Here is a 13,615-nt window from a genome sequence, read left to right as displayed (position 1 = left end):
CCCTTAGTCTGCCACGTGTTTGACACTTGATGTTAAGTTGGACAGAATGTTTAACGGTGCATTTTAGTCCATACACCACGTGAGAGTTATGCAATCATCTTCAAACATTACAGAGATAAACTGCACATGACCAAATCATAGGAGGTAAAGCGAAGTTTGCCCAAATATTTTCTATTATGGTAGAATGCTTGATAATTCTATCGAAGTGCTCATTGATGTAAAGGGAAAAGGGAAGAGAGAGGAAGAAGAAGGCCACAACAACCTTATACTTGATATCAATGATCCAAAACTCACTATTACAATGCATAGACCTATTATTTATAGGGTTAAAAACCCTAATTCAATCTAGGAAACTAAATACTAATATTATTGGACAATTAACCCCTACTTAAACAAGAAACTAAATCAGTGTGAGATGTTAGTTAAACTATAAATAATATCTCCAACCAAAATCGATGTGTACCACATCACTATTACTATTATTTAGCTAGGATTGAAAATAAATAAAATAATAAATATGTAAAATATATAATTATAAATAAAGTCTCCACAAGCATGCATGAACGTTCCGCATCATACAACCCTCATGATCAATCCAAGGCCCCATAGAGGAACCATATTACTGAACCTTCTTTGCTACACAGACTCTGGCTCGGCTCCCTCATAAAGAATAAATGCTCTATTCTATGGATCTGATAAACAAGAAGCATATTGCATATTGAACTTTTTATTGACACCAGCTACCAGCCCAGTTTGGTGGAGCTTTTTTTAAGTTAAAAGCTAATAATCAGAAAGCAAAAGCTAAAAGCACCCCTACCCGAACTTCCAAATAATCAGTTTTTTTTCAGCTGCTTTAAGCTATTTTTGCCTAATAAGTTATAAGCAGAAACCGCACTAAATAGTCAGGCACAGACTCCCAAATCAAAATTAGCTATAATCACCCCCAAAAGCTGTAACAAATAGTCCCACTATACTGGCACAAATTTTGTTTTAAAAATGACAGTTGTAGAGACAAATAAAGTGATGTCATGCTTAGGTAATGAAATACTTCAAAAAAAAAAATGATAACTAAAGATATTGCCAGAAATCAAAAACAAAGTTGAGATGTAACACAAACTAGTGGGAGGCTTGACTCCAAGTTATGCAACAGAATGATAGCCTTAACAGCTTTAGCATTAAGGAAAATGAATGAGCCTTCAATTTCCCTTAGAAAGAGAAAAACACAAGTCCACCATGAGTTCTGAATCATCCTTTTCCAGACTTTTTTCAAACCATCAGAGGTTAAAATGTGAAAACAAGAATGTTATTGTTACCTCCATGGACTTGTTGGAAGGGCAGTTCAATGCAGATCATGATTCTTTCTGCCTTTGGTTTCCTGAAGAGAGAGAAATAATGAAATCTTTTAATAATAAAATGCACCGTCAAAGATTCCATTAAAGTAAACATCAAGTGTGAAACACATGGCTGGATACAAGGGGGCTATGTGCTAGGCAATAAACCGCAAGTCGAGTAAAGCACGAGGGGGTACAAGTGCAATTTAAGTAGTGAAAATGCTTGTAGTTTACATAATAAGGTTACTTACGTGTAACGGTATTTTAGTCTTTTCACTTGAGCCATTAATGGTACAGAGGATGCACTCTAGTCCACAAACGACAAGGACAGGGGGATACGTGCTGATTTTTAAATTTCAGAGGGGTAAATTGCATATGGAGTAAACCACAGGAGATGAAGTTAAATTTGCCCAAGAAAAAATTACTGACCTAGAATGAGAATTATGCCTGAAAATCTGACAACTCCCAACTAGAGGACAGAATAAGTCTGAAATTATTGCAAAACACATGGTGCCTTTCATGTCTTTCAGCAGCACAAGAAACCCCTCGTTGCCATGACCCATCTGATTTCCATCCATACTTTGTTAATAAGGTAACAAAATGTACTTCAAGTACTTTTGTAGGATGACGACAAAGACTGCTTTTTTGTTTTGAATATCATCTGGGTGAAGTGGAAGAAATGAATCTGACTTGTGCAAGAGGATGACCGGGAAGTTTTGTCCGTTCACCACTTCCTTGTAAAAGAGCTGCTCTCTGAGGGTTCAAAAGCAGACTCTGCTGTACGTCCTTGGGAAGAATATTGAACACTGTTTCCAGATCTCCCTTGAGTTTCTGCCAAGCTGCTGCTGAGTCTGAAATAGCCTTTCCGGACTGTTGCAGCAAAAGATTTATTTAATTGAAGTCTAAACTCTACGGTACAAGTTGTTGGTTTACATGAAAAAAAGAAAAAAGAAAAAAAATTGTGATTGTTGTCCGGTTTGTTTAAACTAATTAAAAAAAAAATGTGATTGTTGGACGAGGAATGGGAAACTTTTTTCTTTTTTCCCCCTATTTTCAATGACAGAATAGGAAACAGGTGGCTTTACAGTACTCCAACCCTCCAAATCCATTCCACCAGCATCTCTCGAAACATAACTTTGACTGGTGAATAAACTGGTGAACTGTATGAACCATCAATGATCTAAAGCAACCAAACTGATCTTCCATTGTATTAAAACACCCAAAATATTTTCATCCTAATCTTCTACTGAAGCCACCCTAGAATTATGTGAAGCCATGCTGCATTCAACTCATAAGCAAGAGAGCAATAGATTTCTCACAAGGCCAACTTTTGTTCTAGGAAACAGCCATGAACACCGCAGTTGGGGCATATTTCAGTGATAATATGGATTCTGTGTGTCCCCTAGCCCATTCTCCAAGTAACCAAGTCTCATGTGAGACAACTAGATGGACCTCAAAAGGTTCTGCCAAGGAACTGAGGGACCTTCTCCGGCACATCATAGGTAATTGGGGAATAGAGCTAGCCCATTTGTTATGGGGAATCAATTATCTTGGCTGAATAGGGTTACCTATGGCACTTGGCTTCTCTGAAGTCATTGGGGAATAGAGCTACCCTTTGAAGTCATTCACTACTGCATTAATCATGATAATCCCCACCATAAAGCGAGACCACAAGGCAATGCAAAAACAAATGACTAATACTCTCCTCATCCGCCTACACTACACATGCTGCACCACTGTGGATGTAAATAATAATAAATAATAATTAGATCTCCTAAAATGAAACATGTCATTGGTATTGAGCTTCCTATGAACCGTAGTCCATGCAAATAGGGCAGTGTTTTAAAAAGCTCTAGGCGCATTGAGGCTCTAAGGTCTCCTGGAGCTTAAGTGTGAGGTGCGTGGCGCAAGGCGATCGGCGCGCCTCACCGAAGCGAGGCACAAATTGTTGAAGATAACCAAAATATCAATATAGGCGGAATTTTTAACATAAAACAAATATTCTTAGATTTTCAAAAAAAAAAGAAAAAAAAGAATGACATTCAATATTCCAAAAATCTTGAAAAATAACATTCAATCTTACTTTGCCCTATACTATTTATTTTTCTTTATCAATTTATTAACGTGATTCATTTTTTTTCTTAGATAAGAAACTCACACCATACCTTCCTTATTGGTTTTAATTTTAAATCGGGATCAAATTGCCTGATAGCTTGAATAAGTGGCCTAGAACTATTGTAATTTACTACATTGAAAGGAATCCCAAAGCCATATATCCATCTTGCAATCCCAGAGCTTTTTTGGATATGAAAATTAGGGCACAAAGCATGTGTTTACATTTTATATTGAAGGGATTTTAATTCCATATGGTTACAAACACAAAGAATAAGGATGGAACAAAAATTTAAATGAAGTGCATGAGGTGTGTGCCTTGCGCCTAAGCCTAAGGCGCACCTCAAGCGCCTCAAATGCGCCTTTTCTACTGTGCCTCACCTCAAGTTGTCTAGGGCGCCTCAGGTGCGCCTCGCGCCTTTTAAAACACTGTGAGGACCAAACATGGGTTACATTTGGATCATCAATAAGTTTACAAAAAAGATTACCAAGAAAAACAACCCATATGAATGCAGAGAGCCGCTATTCCCACTCCACTTTGCTCCAAATACACTCCCTTCTTTGTCCTTTATTATACATAGTTACATTAATATCTTTTCACACAAAATACACTCCCTAAAAAAACTAAAATTTCAAGGATATTAATGTAACTATGTATAATAAAGACAAAGAATTGAGTGTATTTGGAATAAAGTGAAGTGGGAATAGCGACTCCATGAATGAATGGTCCATACACATTTATCAACCACATCATGCCTCAAAGAAATCCCATCGAGAATAGATAATAAGGAAGACAATTCATTGGCCTCGTAATCATTGAGAATTTTATAAAACAAATGGAAATTCCATGCAATCAAATTGTAGTAAGATGAAACCATAAGAGCTATAGACATGTTTTGAGAACAAGATATTTAATACAAATGGGGAAATAAATGAGCAAGTCTCACCCTTAAAATATCTTCCTAAAAATGAATATCTCTTCTGGGAACACCCCCAAAATATCTTCCTAAAAATGAAACTCTCTCTCATTTCCCATTTGCAATTGGACATAAGATGAGAAACAGTACAATCCTTGAGAAATGAATTTCCATGGAAGCTGAGCATTCCCTTAATTGACTATACAATACAAGTATCTTACCCATTATCCCAAAGTCCCATATGTTAGTCACCACTTGTCCTAAAAGCTTAAGCAGCTAGGAAACGGGTCAAACAATGCATATCAAGCTCTCCAATACCATACGTGTTCCTACTAATGACAACATGTCATAAAAGAATTACGGTTAAGGGGAAATCTCCAAGGTCTAATATTCTTCTCCACAATGTATCCCAAAGTGAGCCCCCATTTATCCTTCGAAAGAGAAACCACATTCCAACTAACCAAATGATTCTTTCTAACCTCCACACTACCTTCTCATAGGAAATCCTTCATCAATTTTTCAATTGTCTTCCACATTCACCAACATTGTACACTAGACAAGATTGATCAAGGTGAAATAAATCTTCATCCTTTAGATATAAATCTTCATCCAAAGGAAGACCTAAATATCCCAAGGAAAGATTCAATAAAGCAACCCAATAACTTGCTAATATATGCATTATATCAAGTGAAATATTCAACCCTACTAAATTGCTTTTGCTAATATTCACCTTAAGATTATAAACCATCTCAAAGACCCTTAACCACTTTAGACTCCTTCGCAAAAGAATAACACGTTCTCATCTGCAAACTGAAGATGATGAGACACCATGTTATCCATGCCTATTATAAAAGCATCCACTAAGCCTCTCTCCTTAGCGCTATCAACCACTCCACCCAATACATCAACCACTAAAAAGAAGAAGAAGAAGAAGAAAGTTAAGAATGAAACACAAAAATTTAGAGAGAGAGAGAGAGAGAAGAGAACCAGAGATTTACTGAGAGAGAAGGCACAACCTAATTAGGTTTTTTCCCTCTCTAAACACATGTATTTAAAATAATAAGGGAATAAGTACAATGACACTATTACCCTCAAGCACATAACTTTACACTCCCCCTCAAGTTAGTGCATAGATATTCTCATGCCTAACTTGCACACAATAGGATGAAACACTTTACTCCCTAACATCACCTACCTGATCTTTAGAAGTGACAAAAGACAAACAAATGATGCCACTTTTCACTTTCTCCTTGATAAAATATCAATCAATCTCGATGTACTTAGTTCTATCATACTGAATAAGATTATGAGCAATGTTAATAGCAGCCTTATTATCAAAATATAGTAGCATGGGACCACCACTCAACAATCCTAGGTCAACCAATATAACGTGCAGCCGCATCAACTCACAAATGCCATGCGCCATGGCTCGATATTCCGCTTCTGCACTTGATCTGGCAACAACAGACTGCTTCTTACTCCGCCAAATGACCAAATTTCCTCCGACAAATGTACAATAGCTTCTTTTAGACCTCCTACCATCAATAGCACCAACCCAATTTGCATTGGTGAAGGCCTCTAACCTTTGATGACCATGATTGGAGAACAAAATGCCTTTTCTAGGCGCTGATTTGAGATACCTTAAGATTCGATGAATTGCATCCAAATGCCCCATCCGAGGATCATGCATGTATTGGCTAACAACACCAACAACATATGCAATATCTGGCTTGGTATGAGAAAGGTATATCAATCTTCCCACAAACTTTTGATACCTCCCTTTGTCCACATGTTCTCCGTCACTACTACTGAGCCTATGATTAGCCTCAACAGGAGAATCAGCAGCCCTACATCCCAACATCCCTACCTCCTCAAGTAAGTCCAAGATGTACTTCCTTTGAAAAATAAAGATGCCCTTATCTGATCTAGCAATCTCAATTCCAAGAAAGTACCTTAAGGGTCCAAGATCTTTAATTTCAAATTCCTTGAAAAGTTAAGCTTTGACTTTGGACATTTCTTCTTCATCATTGCCTGTCACCATAATGTCATTCACATAAACAATAAGTACAGTGATCTTATCTCTACATTGTTTGATGAACAAAGTGTTTGGGAAGTTGTTATTTTAGTAGGCTATTTTAGTTTTTGGCTATTTTAAGAGGCTAAAATTTGTGTGTTTGGAAAGATAATTAGATTTTTTTTTGTAGTTAGATGTGATGTTTGTGAGAGAAAAAGTGAAATGATTATGGATTTAATGTGACATTTTGTCTTATTAGCTATTTTAGTCTATTTTGTCTTTTAGTGCTATTTTAGCCAAAAAAGTTAAAAAAGCTTTTTTCCAAACACCCCCAAAGTATGATCTGCATGGCTTTGCTTACACCCAAATCTAAGCATTGCCTTGAGGAATCTGTCGAATCATGCTCTAGGAGATTGTTCCAACCCATACAAAGTCTTCTTTAACAGACAAACCTTCCCCTCAGTGGCTGGAGAAGAAAAACCTGGAGGAACATCCATATACACTTCCTCTTCTAGAGCCCCACGAAGAAATACATTTTCACATCTAACTGTTGTAATGGCCATCCCAGAGTTGCTGCACAGTGAAAAAGAACACGGATGAAATTCATCTTGGCCACTGGTGTAAAGATTTCCCGGTAGTCAATGCCATAAGTCAGAGTGAACCCTTTGGCAACTAGCCTCGCCTTATATCTTTCAATGGTCTCATCAGCTTTCTGCTTAACAGTGAACACCCATTTGCACCCCATAGGCTTTTTTCTGAGTCGTAGAGAAACTAACTCCCAAGTGCCATTTTTACTCTTTACTCTCATCTCCTCTGCTATAGCTTCTTTCCGCTTAGAATCATTAAGAGCTTCCAACCCTACATAATAGAAATAGAAGACAACGACAAAACAATAGCATGGTATGATGGAGATAATGAGTCATATGACACAAAATGAGATATATGATATTGAGTATAAGATCTAACTCCTTTCCTAATAGCAATAAGAAGATCCGAGTCATCAACTTCATGAACATCACTAGCAGGGACAGGAGAATTAGTAACCAATGACTCATTACCTGAAACTGGAAATAGAGATGATTGGCATGGCAACACATCAGGCACCTGTTCCCTCTGTCGCTGAGAGTAGGTCTTGGGATCAGATCTATCCAATCGACGAGACTCCCCCTGAACACAAGGAATAACTTCCCCCTCACTACATGGCTCTTCCGCCCCCCTCCCCCAAAGTAACCACTAGAAGGAAAACCCATATAATCCGAGAAACCGATCTCTTCTAGAATAGAAACCTTCCCCTAAGGAGATGATCCCTGGAAGAATGACTCAGACTCACAGAACGTAACATCCATAGAAACATAAATCTTGCGAGTGTGAGGGTCATAACACTAATAGCCTTTTTGAGTAGAGGAATAACCGAGAAAAATACACCACAACGCCTTGGGATCAAGTTTGCTACGAATGGAACGAGGGAAATGGACAAAGCAGACACAACCGAAGACCTTAGGTGGAAAAGATATAGTGGGAACAGATGTCCTGAGAAGAAGATCAAGAGGGCGTTGAAACTGGAGGACACTCAAAGGCATGCGGTTAATAAGATATGTAGCGGTAAGGACCGCATCACCCCAATATGGTTTAGGTACATGCATTGTGAACATAAGAGCATGAGCAACCTCAAGAAGATGATGGTTTTTGCGCTCGGCAACACCATTCTGTTCAGAGGTACTGATTGATAAAGAATGTCATGGGCTTCAAGATAGGCCCGAAATGCACCATCAATATATTCAGTGCCGTTGTCACTTCGGAGGACTTTAAAGGGGGTAGCAAATTGAGTAAGCACCATCTTATGAAATGTCTTAAAACTTGAAAAACTTCATTTTTGGTTTGAAGCAAGTAAACCCAAGTTACATGAGAATAGCAATCAATAAAAGTGATAAACCACCGCTAACCAGATACAGACATAACACGAGACGGACCCCAAACATTAAAATGAATAACCATAGAAGAACGTTTATGTTTACCAAACTCACAAGTTCTTCAATACTTCACACAATCTCAATTTTCACTTCTTAAATCCCTAAAGATTCTTATTCCAAACCTTAACATTTTCTTTAACACACTTTAGGTTTTTACTAAACTTAAAATTTGCCCATCCATGAACCCTATTATTATTCACCAATCACTCCTTAAAACATCTCTTAAACAAATAGTGTTCAAGCCACATGTTCCTAAGAGCACATGACACCACTTAATAGGATTTTTATCCTAGACAACTCCTCCTGTCTCGCATTTGGGGATCTTTCCTTCCACCCTAAAGAATATGAGAATCTATCCGACTTGTTACACACCAAGTTTTCTAGAAAATTGACCAAATGAAATGACCATTCAATAATGGATGATCAATTAAGTCAGTCTCTAATGAAGGCAACAAAATCTTTCACACTTTTTGTCAACTACTCCTCAAATTATAGAGAATAATATTACATTGAAGTCTCCATCCACAAACCAATTAGGAAAACATAAACCAAACAAGCTCTTTAATTCATCCCTAAAGACTTTCTCACCCTCGAACTATAGGGGCTAGAATCACCATTCAAACCACCCCCCCCCTTCCCCGGCGCGCCTCTTCAACAACCCATTTCCTATATCTAGCCCCCCAAATACTCTTATAAGCTTTTTATCAAACTTTTCAAACCATAAACTAAATAAGCTCCCTAATTCATGTAAAAAGACTTTCTCACCCATGGATTATTTTTGGAGCCATAACCACCATTCACTACCATCTAAATTTCCAAAACGAACCAACATTGAGAACTCCCCCACCACTATTTCACTTTCAATAACTACTCTCTTATATACATAATTAATACACTTACTAATCTATTGTACGACGGTAAAGCAGGCGATTTCCTACATCCAGCCCCCACATACGCTAATTGCTTTTCTATCAAACTTTTCAATTCTAGTTTCCTGATGTACTACAATATCCAAGCTCATCCTAAACAAGATTGCTTTCACCACACTCCTATTTCTGGGCCTAAGTCCTCTCACATTCCAACTAACTATTTTCATTAGGAAAAAACATTGGGTGTGTTTGACTTACTTTTAAGAGAGTGATTTTCAAAAAAAAATTTGTAGAGAAAGTTTAGAAATTTTTTTTGTTTGTTTGGTTGTATATTTTGGAAGTAGTTTTGGCGTCTACGAGTTTGGAATGATTTGATATTTTGTTATAATTGAGTAGATGTGTGTGAGAGAAAAAGTGATTGAGAATGAGAGAGGAGAAAGAAAAAGTGATTAATTGATATGTAAGAGAAAGAAAGTAATTTAGTTTCCTGATGTACTACAATATCCAAGCTCATCCTAAACAAGATTGCTTTCACCACACTCCTACTTCTGGGCCTAAGTCCTCTCACATTCCAACTAACTATTTTCATTAGGAAAAAACATTGGGTGTGTTTGGCTTGCTTTTAAGAGAGTGATTTTCAAAAAAAAATTTGGGGAGAGAGTTTAGAAATTTTTTTAATTTGTTTGGTTGTATATTTTGAAAGTAGTTTTGGAGTCGTTTGGAATGATTTGATATTTTGTTGTAATTGAGTAGATGTGTGTGAGAGAAAAAGTGATTGAGAATGAGAGAGGAGAGAGAAAAAGTGATTGAGAATGAGAGAGGAGAAAGAAAAAGTGATTGATTGATGTGTAAGAGAGAGAGAGTAATTTTGAAATTTTTTTGAGAAAAATCTCAAACCAAACAATTTTTTGGAATTTTTTTTCAAAAACTTCTCTCTCAAAGCTAAACCAAACACACCCATTATCTTTGACCTCTTTCAATTTGAGATTCCAACTCTTCAACTTGATTTGTCTTAATCAAAGAGACGCAACATTTTCATTGAAAAGCTTTTGGGTTCAACCAAGCTTTGTTGTAACTTGTAAGCATTATTTATTTATTTCATTGGCATGTAAGTATTATTTGATTCAGCAGTCTGACCAATCATCCAAGGGACCATATTACTAAGAAATTTACACCCTAAAAACTGATTCTTAGAAGCAATTGTCAATTATAAAGCCCTTGTGTTGCAATATTAGTGCCACTGAGCTTCCCCTCACCCTTTGTGCATTTTAAAGGTTTTAATGTAATTATAAGCTGACCCGAAAGGTTTTTATTTTATTTTATTAACCCCCCCCCCCCCCCCCCCAACACACACACACACACACACACACACACACTTCTGGACCCCTTCCACAAAGATCACATTGCTTTCCTTAGCATTAATACAAAAAATTATAAAAATTATTTTTCTAATTGTAAATGTGTTCTTTTTAATCAGTTTTACTACTTGATGACACCCTCAACTTGCCATCTGTATATACAGCATCGTTTACAAAAATGCTTATACAAAATCATCAACAATCAGTTAGAAAATAGTATATAATCTAAAAAATAAGAAGAGAGACTCACCTGCATTTCTCCAAGAAGATGTTTCTCAATGGCATTGAAGGAATCAACCATTTCCAATTCAGACATTTCAGATATAAATTGTTGAATGTCAGTCTTCAATCTTGCTTGCCTCCATAGTCTATGTTGTTCTTGCTCAGCAACAGCACGCCTTCTCTGAAACCATGGCATAAAGTTCTGTCCTTTCAGGAACCGCCTGTATAAATACAAAAATCATTTTTTTAATAACAGAAGAAGATCATTGGATTGCATAATCTAAAAGAAACATACTAATGATTGACAGAATGGGTAGGGGAACAATAGTTGTAAACTTTAAAAAATGGAAGTTAATATTATTTACCTGTATAGATCCAACCAGTTAGATCTCATCCGCTTTGTTAAAAACTTTCCTGGACCTCTTGTCGATAAGCTTCCAAGAAATTCATCGACAGTGAATGGACGGAGAGGAGGAGGATTAACAAATGGTGAAGATCCTTCAGAAGGTGTGGTAGCTCTAAAATATGGGCCAAAAGGGGCTAAAAAGTTGGTAGTGAGCTCCAAAAAATGCCGTCGCAGTATCTCATTGTTGACAACAGACATAGACTCCTCAACTCTTGGTGACATCCCAGCATCAATAAGCCTATTCAAGATAGAAGTGTCTGGCTTGGTTGTGGCAGTGTAAGTGCTCCAAATAGCTTCCTTATGTTCCGTCATGAGACAAAGAGGTCCATCTCTCCTCAACTTCACAGCATTCAACAAATTTGAAGGAGAAAACCTCTTCAAGGAAAGATTCTGGATACCAAATCCTTCTGGTCTAGTAACTCTAGCACTAGAGGCTCTAGGAGCAAGGGAAAGCCGGTTTGAATTGATAGCAGGACTTCCAACTGAAACAATGTGAGGTATATTACGAAGAGCTTTCAAGAAAAAAAGGTTCGTCACACCCAAAACCATCGGAGGGAAAATATCCCCTTCTTGAAGCGAGTTTAAATGGGTAAATTCTGGGTCATGAATGGTGAAGTAAGGCCTGAAATCAACACTGCAAAGGAGCGGTGCAACCAGACTAACCAGAGCTGTCACGGCCTCACAACACTGGGGAGGTGTTGGCGCAATGATAAGAATTGGCTCACCGATAAGTAACAACTCCCATAACAACCAAAGCTGTAACAAAAGCCCCCGATATATACCAAAAATATCCGAATCATGAAAGAGACCTTGCGGAACTGACTGATTATTAGGAAGAAAAGGAGCCATTGACGAAGCTGACTCTTCAAATGTAATTCCCCCATCCGAGGGCAAGCTATGAGCGGGCGGTAAGTTCACTTTTAGTGCAGCATTCCCAATTGGAAGCTCCATTAATTTCCCAGGTATAGGACTAGGCCACATTGATACATAAGCAGCAATATGTTCAAGAGCTTTCTTTCCAATATCAAAATACAATGGACCCATGATTTGTAACAATGGTTTAAACACACTAGAGTAAGGATTATGAGACAAAATCACTACAGATTTTTGTTCACCACCTCTCTTTAGTCTCTCATCATGTCTCTGCCTATTGAATACAAAACCATACAAGTGTCTACTACTACTACAACTACTATTATTATTATTATTATTTGATTTATTCAATACATTTTGTTGAAAAGTAATTGCTTTATTCAATGAATTCTCATTAACTGACCTTGAAGATTGTTGTTTACCATCATCTACTTCAACTATCTCTGAAGAAGACCCATTCCCTCGCCTTGGGGACCGGAAAAAGAAGATGCAATCATGGATGCTGGATCGATTCTGGTGCTGAGAAACGGAATCTGGGAAAGAACTGAAAGAGATTTCGAGTTCTTCCTCTTGTGTGAGAGACCCAGATGGAAAACACTCTTCAATTAGCTGACCTTGCTCGAGATCGAACCTGATTACGCAAAAAGCAACGACCCATCGATTCAATGACTTTGGATCGATCTTCGGACTGGGTAGCTCGGGCTTCACAGAGAACGATGGTGACCTGCTCATTTCAAAGCAAAACCAAACCCAGAACTGGTTTTCATTCATTGAGTGAACCCATTTTCACAATCTTCGATTCCAATCTAAAATCTGAAAAATGGGTAGTTCTCATTTGGAACAGTTTGTGCTTCTAATTGCAAAGGAAATCGAGAAATCAAGAGAAATGCAATGGGTTTCGAGACGATTTTAGACTGGATTGAAGAGGGGTTTCGTGAGATTAAACGATCAAGAGTTTGAAAATCAAAGCTGGGAAAGAAGAAGAAGAAGAAGAAGAAGAAGAAGAAGAAGAACGACGCATTTGATTTGAGAAAAAGCAAAAACTCCAATTCGAATGTTTGGGCTTTCCGTCTTTATCTTCTTGTTGTGAAATGTGAGACGAGAGGGTTGCTCTTCAAAAATAAACCCAAAATTTTTACCTACCCCCACTAAAATATTAAAAAATTATTTGGTTTGCTTTTGGGTCTAGTTTGCTCCTAATTGATTGTGGATTTGGGATAAAATAAATTTTGAATATTATTAATTTAAATTTTAAATTTATTTTAACATAAATTATTTATTTATTTTTGTCAAGTAAAATTGATAGAAAAAATAATATTTTAGTCATTAAATCAAAGAAAATATAATATTTTAAACATTTTATTTACACTTAGATTTAGTTTTAATTTAATGATTAAAATACTATTTTTCGTTTGTTTTACTTGATAGAAATATGTTTATGGTTTAGATTGAAAATAAATTAAAATATTAATATTTAAATTGATAATAAAAAATTAAGAGCTTATTTTGTTATAAAGATTAAATTTTGAATTTTTTAATTTTT

General features: G+C 36.8%; 1 protein-coding gene across 3 annotated transcripts; it reads right to left on the bottom strand.

The window, feature by feature from the left end:
* Positions 1 to 951: 951 nt before the first annotated feature.
* Positions 952 to 13,252, bottom strand: LOC114309209 (polarity axis stabilization protein). 3 transcript variants are annotated; one of them, XM_082909959.1, is made up of 5 exons: positions 11,159 to 13,194; positions 10,822 to 11,014; positions 3,825 to 3,872; positions 1,761 to 2,201; positions 952 to 1,375 (listed from the first exon to the last, which is right to left on the bottom strand). In XM_082909959.1, the coding sequence occupies exons 1-4, from the start codon at positions 12,841 to 12,843 to the stop codon at positions 1,989 to 1,991; spliced, it is 2,139 nt and encodes a 712-aa protein (XP_082766085.1). In that variant the 5' UTR covers positions 12,844 to 13,194; the 3' UTR covers positions 952 to 1,375; positions 1,761 to 1,988. The 3 variants fall into 3 exon arrangements, with proteins under 3 accessions (XP_082766085.1, XP_028110708.2, XP_028110710.2); XM_028254907.2 differs by lacking the exon at positions 3,825 to 3,872 and having other exon boundaries at positions 11,159 to 13,252; XM_028254909.2 differs by lacking the exons at positions 1,761 to 2,201; positions 3,825 to 3,872 and having other exon boundaries at positions 11,159 to 13,200.
* Between the last annotated feature and the right edge of the window lie 363 nt (positions 13,253 to 13,615).

Source organism: Camellia sinensis, chromosome 15 (assembly GCF_055761805.1).
Source record: "Camellia sinensis isolate YWXY chromosome 15, ASM5576180v1, whole genome shotgun sequence".
NCBI lineage: Eukaryota > Viridiplantae > Streptophyta > Magnoliopsida > Ericales > Theaceae > Camellia > Camellia sinensis.
The sequence above is the reverse complement of the archived record's forward strand: the minus strand, read 5'-3'. Positions and strand labels throughout refer to the sequence as shown.